The 17,018-nt window shown below is 36.8% G+C and overlaps 1 protein-coding gene across 1 annotated transcript in view; it reads left to right on the top strand.

The window, feature by feature from the left end:
• The window catches only part of LOC150105385 (DDB1- and CUL4-associated factor 17-like), a 108,522-nt gene that overhangs the window by 64,105 nt on the left and 27,399 nt on the right, over positions 1–17,018 (top strand). Inside the window, exon 3 of the mRNA XM_090393945.1 lies at positions 7,531–7,572. Within this exon, the coding sequence (XP_090250071.1) occupies positions 7,531–7,572 (42 nt within the window). The remainder of the gene's footprint in view (positions 1–7,530; positions 7,573–17,018) is intronic.

Below are 17,018 nucleotides of genomic sequence, written 5' to 3' on the forward strand. Positions count from 1 at the left end.
TATGCGCAGATTGAACCCTTGAAGAATGCCTCAAAAAAAACAGAAGGAACGTGCAGTCGAAAGTAATTGTCCTGACGAGATATGTGAGGTGGTCAAATAGTTTCCCCAGCAATTGGTAACGTACGGTATAGTTTTTTTATGTAAATGTGTACTAGAAGGATATCTGTAAATTTTAGGAAGGACTCTAGAGATTGTTTCTTTTAATGATAAAGTATATTATGAGTATTTTGTGAAAGAAATAGTGCAAGAGCACGTGGAGCCTAGGATTTGTGTCTTTTAATGATTGAATAAGTTATAAGAATTTTGTGAGAGAAATTGTATGAGAGCACGTGGAGCTACATTAGTAATTCAGTTAACAAATGTCTTTAATATTGATGAATAAGTGTGATCTTTCAAGTATAAGTCGTAAATCATAAATGAAGTTCTTTGTCATACATGCTAAGATAGATATAGAGAATCTGAGAAATTAGTGCTCATTCATTAGCAATTGCAGATTACTTAATCAGAGTGTATTCATAATGTATAATATGTATCAATTGAATTAAATGTTTTGTTCTTTTTGTTTAACTGATGACTTGCCTGATTTTCTTCTCTGTTGCACTTGCTCATAAAATACGGAACACAGTGGGAGATTAATTTATGGTGAAGCTATGACTGCAAACATAACCTATAGTAGTATAAGATTGTAAGCTAAACTGTTTCTGGTTCCTTGATTCTACATTCTTTGTTAATCTAGGATTCGGGGTGGCGCAATAAAAAATAAATTTTCCCTGAATCTGAAAAAGGAATTAGAACCAGTGTAGACAAGGGAGTTGGCATTGACCATTAATATTCCCTTTGTCCCCCAAACCACTAGCATCATTCTTATATGTAAAGATCGGCCAAGAGAAATATAGAAATTAAGAGAATAAAGTCTTACTAGAGAAGGATTTTACTAAGGGCACAGATACAAGTGCAATATAAGTGTAATTAAGATTTAAAGAGAACAATACGTAAGATAAATAAAGGAGAAATTAAATTTTACAATGGCGACATAGAAAAAGGATAACACAATAGAAATAGACACAAAAGGATAATAAAATTTTACAATACACAACCTTAAGAGTTTTCAATGGAAAATTCAGAGAGGAATGGGATATATTGTGAATTCTGTTCTAGACCTGATAATGTCATAGAAAGTGTCCACCAAGTTTCTGCAAATAATGGGTAGTTATATTTGTGGACTGAGAGTAATGGAATTCATATTAGTGATCACTGGTTATGTTATGGGCTTTCATGTAATGAAGAAGTTTGCTTTTGATTAACTTCTCCATGAGAACCATAAATAAAAGATACCAAGAAATTATATACAGGTAGTCCTCGACTTACGACAACTCGAGTTACGATGATTCGCACTTATGACGGCCAAAATTATTATTAAAAATTCTCTAATTTACTTTGCCGTCAGCATATACATGCATATATCACATTACTTTTGTATATGCATTGCAGCATCGCCATTAGTCAACAAGCAAAGCCTATCACCAATACGCAATAGCCGCTGCTATGATTCACCCACTTCTAACCTATCACAGCCTTTGGTAGGTCGGTTGCTAATCAGCAGTCGAAGTGTTCGTTTCTCTTGTTGCAAGTTTTGTATCTCGTCGTAACTCTAATTATGTCCAGTAAGAGAAGTAATGCTACTGATGAAAATTCCAACATAAAAAAGAAGGCAAGGAAAACTTTAAGTTTAGATGTTAAAACGAAGATGATTAAAGCATATGACAAAGGAAAGAAAGTTGGTGAAATAGCGCGAGAAGAAAAACTAATGCATTCGACTGTTTCAACAATATAAAAGATAAATCAAGAATAATAGAGGCAGCTAAAGGGGGCAGTTAATATGAAATGTACAATTTTAATGAAAAAAAGAGAAGGGCCAAGTCATGAAATGGAGAAGTTTTTAATGATATGAATAGATCATCAAATCAACAAGAATATTCCTCTCAGTTTGTTTACAATTCAAACAAAAGCACTCAGCCTATTTGACAATTTAAGGAAACGGCAAGAAGATAAATACGGCGAGCATACATTTAACGGTAGTATAGGTTGGTTTCATCAATTCGAAAGCCGATTTAACTTGCATCATAAATTTAGTTTAATCCTTTATCCAAGTGTGAGCAAACAAAGTTTGCACCTGAAAGTATCTTCAGGACTGGGGTAAGGTGGTACAACACCGGGCAACTCGTTGCAAAGGTGGAGCAAGATAACATCACTCCTATCTCAGTATCTCCTATAATGCAAAACACATCTCCTTGCTGATATGTCTAATGTTATGCATTAAGGGAAGGGCCACTACTCAGACTAGTTTCGACCTTTATTGAGGTCTCTTCAGTGGGAGCCAGGCCCAAGTGGAGATACCAGGCAGAAGCATTAGCAAGGTCATTTCTACCTATAGGAATTGCCAAACGGTGTGCCACCTTTTTATTAAATTACTCTGGATTTAGAGAAAGATGTTGAAAGTTTATTTTTCACTTGGTTAGACTATAATAAATTTAGTTTAATCGTTTATCCAAGTGTGAGCAAACAAAGTTTGCACCTGAAAGTATCTTCAGGACTGGGGTAAGGTGGTATAACACCGGTCAATTTGTTGCAAAGGTGGAGCAAGATAACATCCCTCCTATCTCAGTATCTCCCATAATGCAAAACACATCTCCTTTCAGGCGCAAACTTTGTTTGCTCACACTTGGAGAAAGGATTAAACTAAATTTATTATAGTCTAACCAAGTGAAAAATAACCTTCATTAACTTAACATATGAATAAAGGGAGAAGCTGCTAGTTCCGATTTTGAAACTGCCCAAATTTTCAAGAAAAATCTGAAATAAACAGATATCAAAAATGATGATTTTTGATATGTGTTTATGTATTTTTTTCTTAAATTTTTCTTTCTTAATTTCGTATTTATATGTATATGTGCTAATAAATGATTTATAAATGTTTATGTAAGTTCAAATATTTTAACCATTAAATGGAAACTCCTCGACTTAGTCAGAATCGACTTATGACGGAGACGTTGGAACGTAACCCCGTCATAAGTCGAGGACTACCTGTACTTGGTTTAATCCTTTATTCAAGTGTAAGCAAACAAAGCTTGTGCTTGAAATATAATCAGGACAGGGCAATTCATATATAGAAGCTAATGACTTCAAATCACTTGTCTTAGTATCCCATAATGCAGCGCATATATCCTTAATGGGTATGTATAATGCTATGCATTATGTGAAGGATCACTTCCCAGACCGATTTTGACCTTTATTGAGGTGTCGTCAGTGGGAGCCAGATCCAGAGGTCATACTAAGGTTGAAGTAATGCAGAAGTCATATACGAGTTGCCAAAAGGTGTCACACCTTATTATTAAAATAGTCTGGATTAAAGATAGTTGTTGGAAGTTTTTTGTATTTATAGTATAACCAAGTGGAAAAACTTCCAACAACTATCTCTAATCCAGAGTATTTTAATAATAAGGTGTGACACCTTTTGGCAACTCGTATACGAAAACATGACTTCTGCATTACTTCAACCTTAGTATCACCTCTGGGTCTGGCTCTTGCTGACGAGACCTCAATAAAGGTCTAAATCGGTCGGAGTAGTGACCCTTCCTAATGCATAGCATTATACATACCCATAAGGATATGTCCTTTGCATTATGGGATACTAAGGCAAGTGATGTGAAATCATTAGATTCTATATACGAGTTGCCCTGTCCTGATTATATTTCAGGTGCAAACTTTGTTTGCTTACACTTGGATAAAGGAATAAACCAACTATATAATTTCTTGGTATCTTTAATTTATGGCATAACTAAGTAGAAAAACTTCGAACAATAAAATGAGAACATTTGACTGTTTGTTTGGCAATGACTTTCAACCCCCCCCCTGCATTGGGAAGGGTCGGCTGGTGGGGATGTGCTGAACATGGCTTGTAACTATGCTTTTGGAGTAAAAGTTTTTAGCACAGCAGTATGGATACCTTCAATAGTAACCATCCATGGAGTTTTTTTTATATATTGATTTTATGTGTTGATGGTTTACTTACATATGAAGATCGAAATGAGAACATCAGGATACTGTAAACAGATAAAGAGAATGCAACTGTAGTATTGCATTCAAATATATACATAAAAGATTAATAAGCTACTTTGCATGTCACTTATAGACAGACAGCAACCCCACACGTACCATTCATGAAAAAACCAATTATTTAATAAGAGATCTTTTCAGCTGACCTGAGAAAATCAAAGAACTGCTTGCTTCAAAAGATCATGTTATCATTATTATTTAACACCTCCAAAGACTCGTCGAGGGAGGGCACCTGCTCTACAACTCTGTCTCCACCACTCAATCCACCAAATGACCGCAACTACATCAATACCATACACTGCCGACCACCACCACCACTAGTATTTTCACAGACAATCACAAACATCCATACCCATGGCAGGATTCGAACCCGCAGCCTTTTCACTGGAGAGTGGATGCACTAATCACTCGGCCAGCTAGGCTGGCATATCCTGCATATTTATAGTGTTCCAAAAATTCACAATGAGAATATTATGCTTAGACCTATAGTGTATGCCAGACATTCACTAAAATATTACCTTTGTAACTTTTATCCACTCTTCTGTTTCCACAGGTAGGAAAACAGTAACATCTCGTATATAAAAAAACTCCAAAACTTTGGAGTTTACCACTGTTCACAGTGAGTTGCTCACACCAAACTGTCACCTAACGACATTCACAAACATCCAAGCACAAAGAGGAATTTGAACTAAATGCTGAATTCTATGTGTTGCAGTTTAGTGAGTTGCAAATTTAACTTTTTTTTTTTTTTGGTGGCGAAATGCCAGTCTCTTGCTCTCTCTCTCTCACACACACACGGTTGAGAGGGTAATAATAAATGAGAAATCTTTAAGATAGAATTTTTTGTTTAGTATATCATTAAGTTCAATGCTTTGTTCGTGTTTGAAGACTAAGTCAGCAATTTTAAATTGGTGGTTCAGTAATTCAAGACTACAGAAGAGTTAGCCTTTGTAGGGATAAATGTTAAAAAGTTCTCTATATAATTTAAATTATATATACAGTAAAACCCCTTTTTTACACTTTTTTTTTACACTAATGCAAAGCAATCTGGCGTGTAAATAGCAGGAAATGTAAAAAAAAAAAAACGTTTAAATAAGGATTAAAGATGACTTACTGCTAGTATGTGAGTCTACATACCAGATTACAAAATTTAATAACTGAAAATAAATGAATTTACAATTACTTACATTTATCTATTTAAAATAATCTTTATTTGTTTATTTTTATTTTATTTATTTTTTTTTTTTTTGACATCACGCCAGATTGCTTTGCATTGAGTTCAGTGCTTGACCTGTTTATTTACTATCATGTTCAATGTGGACACAGAGAGTCCAAGATCTTTTGCTAAATACACACGTGTTCTGGAATGCCAATCTACACGTCGCAGAATTGCCATCTTTTCTTCTACTGAAATACATTTTCTGTCTTTTTTCTCCATGTTACTAACATGGATAATCCACCACCACAACTTGAAAGCAACTTTCATATGCTAAATTACGTAGCAGAAATTCTGCAATATCAATTCGTACTGTGATTGAAAAATCACGGTATCGCTCATCACTACATTACTGCGGCAAGCGTACAGGTCACCATGATTGCAGAAACGAAACTACAGCCGAAAGTAAGTAACGCCATCTGGGAACAGAAATGCGCAGATTTCCGCAGCAATCGATTTGAAAATCAGTAATGCCACCCTAGAAAAAAACGCAAATCACAGGAAATAACGTCCACATTAAGTTGTTAATGGCGGGAAAAGAATGCATCGTAAGATGCATTCTTAGGCCTTAAGATATATTCATAGGCCTTAAGACGGGACCAATGGAAAATGACGTAAATGGCAGGTAAACGTAAATTGTGGGAACGTAAAAACGGGGTTTTACTGTATATATATTTTTGTTTGTTTGTTTTGAATGCTGCTTCTGAGTATCTGTTTAATATTTTTTTTCCTAGTGGAAAGTTATATTTTGACAATTATAGAACTTGCTTCACTATGTAAGTAGTGTTTTCTTATATATATATGTATGCTTTTTTTTTTAAGTTATAAATTTTCAGCATACATGTTTAATAAATTGCATTGCTAAAGAGTTGCTATATGCATTACATTGGTCACTACCTTCCCTTGGATTCTTACATGCCATATAACTACTCTTTGACTCTCTGTCAGTCTCCCTCTTATCAATGTTACCAGTCTCATATTTAGTCTGCTTACTTTCCATGCTTATAGGCCAATTGGCCTGTTCTGGACCCAATTCCATCTTTTTAACGGTCTTCCTCTGCATCGGGTATCTTTTGGGTGGTAATTTAGAATTTTTTTTAGGTATTCTGTTTCTATTCATTCTCAGTATGTGTTCTTTCCATTTTTCTCTATAGCAAATAACTGTTTCATTTAAGGAGTTTGTAATTCCAAGTTTATTTCTGATTTGGCTGCTTTTCATTTTGTCCGTTATTGTGACTCCTTCAGTTCTGCGCAGAAATTTCATTTCAGATGATTCAATTCTTCTTTCATTTTTCTCTATAGCAAATAACTGTTTCATTTAGGGAGTTTGTAATTTAATTTAGGGAGACTGCAACTACATCAACACCATCCACTAGTATTATGCCGACCACCACTAGTATTTTCACAGATAATCACAAACATCCATGCTCATGGCAGGATTCGAACCCGCAGCCTTTTGTCTGGCGAGTGGATGCGCTAACCACTCGACCAGCTAGGCTGGCATATCCTGCATATTTATAGTGTTCCAAAAATTCACAAGGAGAATATTATACTTAGACCTATAGTGTATGCCAGACATTCGCTAAAATATTACCTTTGTAAATATTTATCCACTCTTCTGTTTCCACAAGTAGGAAAAGCAGTAACATACGAGTATAAACAGTAACATCTCGTATATAAAAAAACTCCAAAACGTTGGAGTTTTCCACAGTTCACAGTGAGTTGCTCACACCAAACTGTCACCTAACGACATTCACAAACATCCAAGCACAGAGAGAAAGTTGAGCTAAATGCTGAATTCTATGTGTTACAGTTTAGTGAGTTGCAAATTTAACTGGTGGGTTTTTTTTTTTTTTTTGGTGGCGAAATGCCAGTCTCTCTCTCTCTCTCTCTCTTTCTCTCTCTCTCTCACACACACGTTTGAGAGGGTACTAAAAAATGGGAAATCTTTAAGATAGAATTTTGTGTTTAGTATATCATTAAATTCAATGCTTTGTTAGTGTTTGAAGACTAAGCCAGCAATTTTAAATTGGTGGTTCAGTAATTCAAGACTACAGAAGAGTTAGCCTTTGTAGGGATAAATGTTAAAAAGTTCAATAGTTCTCTATGTAATTTAAATTATATATATATATATATATATTTGTTTGTTTGTTTTGAATGCTGCTTCTGAGTATCTGTTTAATATTTTTTTTTCTTAGTGGAAAGTTGTATTTTGACAATTATAGAACTTGCTTCACTATGTAAGTATTGTTTTCTTATATATATATATATATATATGTATGCTTTTTTTTTTTAAGTTATAAATTTTCAGCATACATGTTTAATAAATTGCATTGCTAAAGAGTTGCTATATGCATTACATTGGTCACTACCTTCCCTTGGATTCTTACATGCCATTTAACTACTCTTTGACTCTCTGTCAGTCTCCCTCTTATCAATGTTACCAGTCTCATATTTAGTCTGCTTACTTTCCATGCTTATAGGCCAATTGGCCTGTTCTGGACCCAATTCCATCTTTTTAACGGTCTTCCTCTGCATCGGATATCTTTTGGGTGGTAATTTAGAATTTTTTTAGGTATTCTGTTTCTATTCATTCTCAGTATGTGTTCTTTCCATTTTTCTCTATAGCAAATAGCTGTTTCATTTAGGGAGTTTGTAATTCCAAGTTTATTTCTGATTTTGCTGCTTTTCATTTTGTCCATTATTGTGACTCCTTCAGTTCTGCGCAGAAATTTCATTTCGGATGATTCAATTCTTCTTTCGTTTGCTTTTTTTTATTGTCCATAAAATAAGGAAGGTTTAGCTTCTGTATTATTATTATTATTATTATTATTCCTGATACCTCCAAGGAGTCCAAAGACTCATCGCGGGAGGACATCTTCAACTGTCTCTACACCTTACCTCTACTACTAATCAACGCCATCTACCGCCCACCTCCAACACCACCACAACTAGTAATTTTTGTCTGTAAATTGCGTGTGTTCTGAAGGGCCGATTTGTATGTATGCGGGATGAAAAACCCGAGTTTCCGGGAGAAAAAACCCTGCTACCTCCGTATGAGATCGGCTAACTCACCATCGATTGAAATCGACCAGATAAAGATTCCTCCCGTCGCGACGAGAATCGAACTTAGGCCTATTCTAATCGAAGGGCGTAATGTACCGTCGTTCTTCCAATTGCGCTACGGAGGCGCTATTGTAGCTAAACCTTATTTTATGTTTTTGTACATAATTAGGTTTAAAAATTTTACTTATAATGCCTGTTTTAAAAAGTTTTATATCTTTGGTTCTATGTCAGCTTCATTTTCATATGTCATTGTGCATCCTAAATATATGAACGTATTTACTTGCTCTATTATTTTGTTGTTTATTACTATTTTGCTTCTTATTGGATTAGCACTTTTGAAGGCTATGACTTTTGTTTTGTCTGTTGATATTTCCATACCATATGTTTTTATCAGATTATTTAGACTGCATAATGATTTTTGTAGTTCATCTTCATTGTTTCCAACGGTTATTGGAAATAATGATTTTTGTAGTTCATCTTCATTGTTTCCAATGGTTATTGGAAATAATGATTTTTGTAGTTCATCTTCATTGTTTCCAAGGGTTATTGGAAATTGTGAGTTAGCCAATCTCATACGGAGGTAGCAGGGTTTTTTCTCCCGGAAACTTGGGTTTTTCATCCTGCATACAGACAAATTGGCCCTTCAGAACACATGCAATTTACAGACAATAAATACTAGTTGTGGTGGTGGTGGTGAAGGTGGGCGGTAGATGGCGTTGATGGAGAGATGATTTGTAGTAGAGGTTTGGTGTAGTGGTTGAGACAGTTGTAGGTGTCCTCCCACGATGAGTCTTTGGACTCCTTGGAGGTATCAGGAATAATAATAATAATTATTATTATTTGGTCATCAGCAAAAAGTAGAGTAGCTAATCTGTTGTTACGGTTTATCTTGAATCCTCCTTCATTAGTTATCCTCCATTCTTTTATGATTTTATCTATGTATATATTAAATAAAACCAGTGAGAGAGGCAACCCTGGATACTCCTCTGTTTATTGGTTTCCAGCTTGATGTTGAATTATTGTACTTCACAGATATTTTATTATCTTGATATATATTATATAAGGCTCTGAAGAGTTGGTTTGGTATTTCATATTCTTCTAGAATTTCCCATAGTTTTTCTCTGATAATTTTATCAAATGTTTTGGTATAATCTATAAAAGCTATGCGTGTTTCTATGTTCATTTCTCTGTGTTTTTCGATTAGTAATTTTAAGTTAAATGATTGATTGGCTGAATCAACAAAGTGGTATTTGGAGGCAGAAACTGAACTCTCAGCCAGGGAAAGCCTTCCAACAAATTATCTTCAAGGCCTTTTGGGTGTCCTGGTGCATTGTCCAATAGTAACAGTGCTTTCAATGGCAGTGTATTGGTCTGAAGGTAATCCTTGATGCTTGGAGCACAAACTTTAAACAGCCATTCTTTGAAAAGAACCTGCATGACCCATGCCCTTTCATTCGATCTCCACATCACTGGCAGTCTTTCTTTAATTGTGGAATTTTTGTTGAATGCTCTAGGGTTCTAAGAGTGATAGACAAGAAGCGGTTTAAGTTTCATATCACCACTAGTGTTAACTCCCAAAAGTAATGTCAATCGGTCTTTCATGGGTTTATGCCCAGGAATATTTTCTCATCTTTCATGATGTAGGTACAGTTCGGCATGCACTTCCAAAATAAACCAGTTTCATCACAATTGAAAATTGTTGTGGACAATATCCTTCTTTTTTAATGAATTCTTGAAATTTGAGACAGAACTTCTCAGCTTCTTCTTTATCTGCACTAGCAGACTCACCATGCATTACCACATGTTTAATGCCAGATCTCCTTCTAAACTTTGCAAACCATCCAGTGGTTGCCTTGAATTCTATCTCCTCATGTGACAAATGTGGAGTTTGTTTCTTCAGTTCTTCAAAAATTTCTCTAGCCTTCTCTTGAATGATAGTCATACTAGTTACATCTCTTTCCATTTCCCTTTCTTTTATCCAAACTAAAAGCAATCTCTTCATTTTTTCATGGATGGCACATCTTTGTTTCTCAGATGTGATTTTCGTTACTCCTTTAGCTGCTTGAGTCTTCTTGTTTATATCTTTCTTAGCTAAGATTGTCCCTACTGTAGACCTGTTCAAGCCATGCTGCCTAGCAACATCAGACATCTTCTACCCACTCTCTTCCATGGCTGTTATCTCTTGCTTGGTTTCTATGGTGAGCACAGTTCTTGACATAATATTAGGCTCCATAATACTATTATCAGTTTTTTTCTTTTTAAATAAAAATTTCAGAAAAGCACTTACAAAAATTAAGAGAACAGAAATCAACTAGCGCACAAAAAGGTTATGTATACAACTGTGAAAGTCTCGTTCCAGAAACCATTCATAGATGGCAGTAAAATACAGTTCTACAAATCTTACACACAGCGTCGCTTCTTCTTGTGTTTGTTCTGTGAGGTGTTTGTTATCTGAACATGTGTTTGTTATCTGAACATGTGTTTGTTGTCTGAACATGTGTTTGTTATCTGAACATGTGTTTGTTGTCCAAACATAAAAATCGTTCACGAAAGTCTTCATTGTCCGATTTGTTCGCAGTCCGAACTGTTCGTTAGCCAATCACCCACTGTATATATATATTATTATTATTATTATTTCGGGCAACTCCAGGGAGTCCTTAGACTCATCGAGGGAGGCCCTAAACATCATGTCCACACAATTATATGACATTCTCACAGTATCTATCATACCTTGCCTTGAACTCGCTCACTGTCATAGAACCCACAACAGACTCTGGCAGCTTATTCCACTCATTTACCACTATAAAAGTAAAGAACCCAGCTCTAACACCCCTGCTAACCACACTCTTGCCCAGCTTCCATAGGTGTCCCCTAGTTCTCCCTCCACCAGTCCTGATCTCAGAAATATCCTCTGAATTAATCCTATAGAATCCCTTTAGCAATTTGAATGTTTCAATTATATCTCCCCTTTTCCGCCTATCAACTAGTTTCTGCAACCCACAAATCTTCAACCTGTTCTCATATGGTTCATTCCATACACCTGCTATCATCTTAGTCACTCTCCTCTAGATCCTCTCCACCTCCTCCCCATCAAGAAAGAACCGAGGTGACCAAATCTGGGCACAGTAGTTGAGATGAGGCCTTATCAAGGCTCGGTACAGAGGTACAATAACTTGCTTGTCTCTGCTCGTCAAGGTATTTTTCAACAACCAAGTGAGTTGATGAGCTGATTTAGCTACTTTTGCAATGTGCTCCCTAAACTTCATCTCCCTATCCACCAACACTCCCAAGTCCCTGGCCTCATCAATCTCCTGGAGTACAGTTCCACCAATATGGTATACTGCTGCTAATCTTTTCACCCCAAAATGCATAACCTTACATTTTGCCACATTAAATTGACATCCATTCTCCTTAGCCCAGAACTCCAATCTATCCAAGTCATCCTGCAAGATTTTGACATCTTCTGCATTCACTATCGCCCTACTGAACTTTGCATCATCAGCGAACAAATGAGCTGTTCCACTTAGATCCTTCCCTCTCGCCTCTGCATCCTCTCCAGATCCTCTCCATATATATATAGTTTAAACGTAGCCGTTTAAACCAGCCTTGAAGATGATCCACACGATGGACATATAAAAAGTGTAACAACACAGAAATCATTGATCAAGTGCACGATATGGTATTGTAATCAAAGTGTGTGAAATTGCTGAGACTACAGGCATTTCAAAAGAACACGTAGGATATATTTTGCATGAAGAATTGCAAATGAAAAAGCTTTGCACAATATCGATGCTGCTCTTGCTTACAGCTGATCAAAAACGCCCTCGCATGAAAATCTCTGAATAGTGCTTGGAGCATTTTAACAAGAATAAATCTGATTTTGTGCATCAATTTATTACTATGGATGAGACTTGGATTCACCATTACACATCAGAATCCAAACAGCAGTCAAAACAGTGGACAGAAGCTGGTTGTTCAGTGCCAAAGAAGACAAATTCGGTTCCATCAGCTGGAAAGGCCATGGCATCAGTGTTTTGGGATGTATTAATTAACTTAAATAAATAAATTCCGTGTGATGATACAGCATTCCCCCTTTTTACAGGTGTTCACGATACCATCTAGTCTCCCCAAATTTTATCCGGGCTCCGGAACCGGGATAGGCTGACGAATCAGACCTATGGCTGGGTCAGTATTCCTGACTATAATCCGTGTGTATGTCCTCGGACCGGTTTGCCTGCTTGCAGGATGAAAAACACCAGATAGACTATAATAAGTTTAGTTTAATCCTTTATCCAAGTGTAGGCAAACAAAATTTGCGTCTGAAAATATCTTCAGGTCTGAGTTAAGGTGGTACATACCCAGGCATCTCGCAGCATAGGTGGACCAAGCTCTCATCACTCCTTGTGGACATGTATACTGCTATGCTTTAAGGGAAGGGCCACTACCCAGACCAGTTTCAACCTTTATTGAGATCTTGTCAGTGGGAGGCAGACTCAGAGTGGTGATACTAAGGCAGAAGCAAAAAAGAGAGGTCATATTTACCTATACGAGTTGCGAGCTGGTGTACCACCTTATTATTAAATTACTCTGGATTTAGAAAAAGATGGTGGAAGTTTATTTTGCACTTGGTTAGACTATAATGTTTAGTTTAATAGCAAAATAAACTTCCAACACCAAATAAACTGGCAGAAAAAACCCTGCTGTCCACACCCAAGACCGACAAACCTGGTTTTGGCTGAGGAAGATCCTTGAGCTTCTCACGTCGTTGACAGGAATTGAACCAAGGACACTCCTTCCCCAGGCATATGGTTGCGAAGTGCAAAGCAACTAGGCTAACTGCGCAGACAATTTTCTTGAAAAGAGTAAAACAATAACCGGGGAATATTATTCCAATCTTTTAACCAGACTAAATGAAAAAATTCATGAGAAAACACCCAGTTTGGAGAAGGAAAAAAATTGTCTTTCATCAAGACAATGCCCCTGTTCACAAAGGTGTTTTGGCAATGGGAAAATTAAGGGATCTGTACTATGAATTGTTGGAACATCCACCTATTCCTCAGATTTGGCTCCCTCTGACTTCTATCACTTACCAAAATTAAAACTCTTTCTCACTGGTCAGTGTTTTTCTTCGAATCAAGAGGTGATTGCAGCTGTAGAAGGATATTTTGCAGATCTTACCGAGAACCGCTACATGGAAGGGATAATTGCGCTGGAGCATCGCTGGAATAAATGTATTAGTCTTAAGGGAGATTATGTTGAAAAATAAAAATAATTTTGAAATTATAAATCTGTTTTTTCATTGTCAGGCTGAGAACTTTTCAGACCACCCTTCTCTCTCTCTCTCTCTCACACACATGTATATATCATCATCAACAGTCCTCTTCTGTCCATTGCCGGATGAATGTCTTTTTGTTTCTTTTATTTTGAATGATTTTGAGCATTTCTATACCGTAAATATTTATCCTTTTATTTCATTATCCCATCTTACTGCTCTTACTAATATTCTTGTCACACGTACTGGCCTGCCTGGTCTCTGATGTCCAGTTCTTGGTGTCCATTTTGTTGTTCCCTTTATCCATCTGTTGTCAGATATTTTTGTCACATGTCCTGTCCAGTGCTATTTATTTTCTTTTATTATTTTTGCAGTACCCATTACTTTTTATCCAATTATTATACTTTTTATATAATCATTTATTCCCAGAATGGCTACTTCTGATTGTGTTTTTTCAGTCTACACATATCTCCATAATGTTTAAAAACTGTCAATCCAGTTGTTATTCTAGCTTAAATTCCATTATAAATTTTATAGTCATTTCTAATGATTTGTCCTAGATATTTATATGAACTTACTATTCCGATTTTTGATTTATTTCTGCACTACAATCTCACAATAGCAAACTCATGGCCATGGGACCAGAGGAATAGTTCACTATAGAGAATTTCTTTTAGTACATCATTGTATGTGTAGGGCTTTGGTTGGGACTTTTCAGAAGTTTGTTATAGCAGTGTTTGCTATAGGGAGAGTCAACCACAGAAACACTGTGGTTGACTCTCCCTCATTGTACATTATTTTTGCTTTGTCATATTTATTTGTAGGCCTGATGTGAGCCTGGCTAGATCTTGCTTATGCCGCAGTGGGAACAAGATATAAAATTATAGCAAGAGCTAGAAACAAAATGACAGTGGAGATGTGTCATGGACAATTAATTAGAAAAAAAAGGACTACTTATTCGAAAATTCAGTTCCACTACCAGCCAGCTCAGAAACTCTAATTCTGTCACTGCATAGGGAATAATCATGACCAGTGTGGTCAACAGCAAACCTCACAGAACCTTCCTAATACACTACACCAATGTACGTGGCATCTGTTCAGACGTCAGTGGTGTCCATTTTGATCTCCAGTCTGTGAAACTCCACTTACTTTTCCCTGACAGAAACCCAAGTTTCTGATTCCCAAGCAGTAATCACCTCAGCTTTCCCAGCTACACTGATTTTGGTAAATATACCATAACCATTTCACACACTCTATACTCAGTTCCCAGTATGTCTTTTCGCCATAAAGAGATCAGAAGAATTTTCCTCAAATTGGATGCCTAAAAAGTCTCCTGATCTTGATGACATTCCTTTGACTGTCCTAAAGGTCTATGCTCCAGAGTTGATTTCCATTCTGTGTTGTCTTTTTTGCACTCTCTCTTATTCCACTGGTATCTCTCATGCAGTATGGGAATTAGTTCATATTCAACCTATCCCTAAAAAAAGGAGACAAATGTATACCCTCAAACTACCATACATTTTCTCTTACTCTAGTTCTCTCTCAAGTAATGGAAAGAGCTATCAACACTCAACTGCTATGCTATCTTGAAGACTTTCAGCTAATAAATGACTGCCAGTATGGTTTCTGTTGTTGTCGATCAACAGGTGATATTTTCTTTTATATCTGCACAAATACCATGGAGAAGTTTGGCGAGTTCCAAATGATTTCCCTTGATATCTTCAAGGCTTTTGACCAGGTCTGACACAAAGACCTGTTAAGTGATCTCCCATCATTTGCCTCCCCCCCCCCCCCATTTTCTGCACTTGGACTGCCAGCTTTCTTGTTGGATGACATCTCCAGGGAGTCCAAAGACTCATCGAGGGAAGGCACCTACTCCACCACTCAATCTGCTGACTACAACGAACCACAACTACACCAACGCTATCTACTGCCCACCACCACCACTAGTATTTTCACAGATAATTACAAACATCCATGCCCACCTCGAGATTTGAACCCGCAACCTTTTGTCTGGAGAGCAGATATGCTAACCACTCGACCAACCAGGCTGGCAATTTTGGGGGGGGGGAACCAAGGTTTTGTTCTCTCACCCACCCTATTCTTCTGTATATAAATAATAGTATATAACTTACTCCAGTAGACTACAAACCAAGCCAAGTAGTTTTCCTGATGACAGCACATTGCATTCCTCCCTTTCATTTGACACACCTGGCAATGCACAAATCACCACAGTCTCCAGACTTTAACCACTACCATCTGAAATACAGATTTCCAAAACCTCCTTGAAAAGTTTCTCAGATTTGAAGGAATTGTTGTGAAGAATTTTTGTGTTGTCCAATAGGTCTTGTTGTTCTGCAAGGCCAGGTTTCTCAGCTTTTTTTGATATCAAGCCTATACAAATGAGGTTTTTATAGTCAACCTGTAGTATGCTAGTATCGTGTATTGGAAAGATTTGAGAAAGGAGGAACGTGTTTACGTTAGATTCAAAGGCCAGTGTGTATTGTAATCCTTGAGAAATGCATAGGATGGGAGGCTTTTCCAGAGTACATTAGCAGCAGGAATGAAGGAAGAGAAAGACATATTTGTTCAGTGAGTTTGACTGCGAATGGGTCTTTTATGCTATATTCTGTCAAAAGCCTTAGCCAAATCCAAAAGTATGATGGCATATTCATTCCCATTGTCTAATTTAATAACATTATTGTAGAATGTGAGCAAGTTGCTCAAACATGAACTTCCCTTAGTAAACCCATGCTGTTTATTGCAAAGTATAGATTCTCTGTCAACCCATTCTGTATCCAATCTCTTACCAACTTTTTCAAAATCTTCACAACTCCAGAGATACTGATAGGTCAATGGCTAGACACATCAGTCTTTGCATCATTCTTGTGTTAATGAGAATATCATACATTCTTTCCACTCCTGTGGAGTCTTCCCTGTTCTGTCCCTATTTCTGAATTCTTATTTAGTTTGTGCAACAGTTCTAGTATCGCTTTATATACCTGAGTTTCTTCATCCATTGAAGAGGTAGCCACGAATGCAGTGTTGCACACACACAAATTTATTTTATTTATTTAGCAAATGAAATACAATAGCCATGAACCCCTTTTATGTGGGAGGTACGGCACCACCTCAGTCCCTCCCAATTTTTATCCGGGCTCGAGACTGGCATAGCTGATAAATCAGTCCTATGGCTGGAGGGACCGGTCTTAAGTATCCCTGATTGTAATCCATGCATGTTCACAGGAATGGTTTGCATGTTCTGGGGGACAAAAAACCCAGAGTTTCCGGGTGGAAAAATTCCCCTACCTCCATATGAGACCAACTAACTCACCTTTTGTTGAAAGC

Source organism: Typopeltis vanoorti, chromosome 6 (genome assembly GCF_054136105.1).
Source record: "Typopeltis vanoorti isolate ZY-2024b chromosome 6, IOZ_Tvanoo_1.0, whole genome shotgun sequence".
NCBI classification, from domain to species: Eukaryota; Metazoa; Arthropoda; class Arachnida; order Uropygi; family Thelyphonidae; genus Typopeltis; species Typopeltis vanoorti.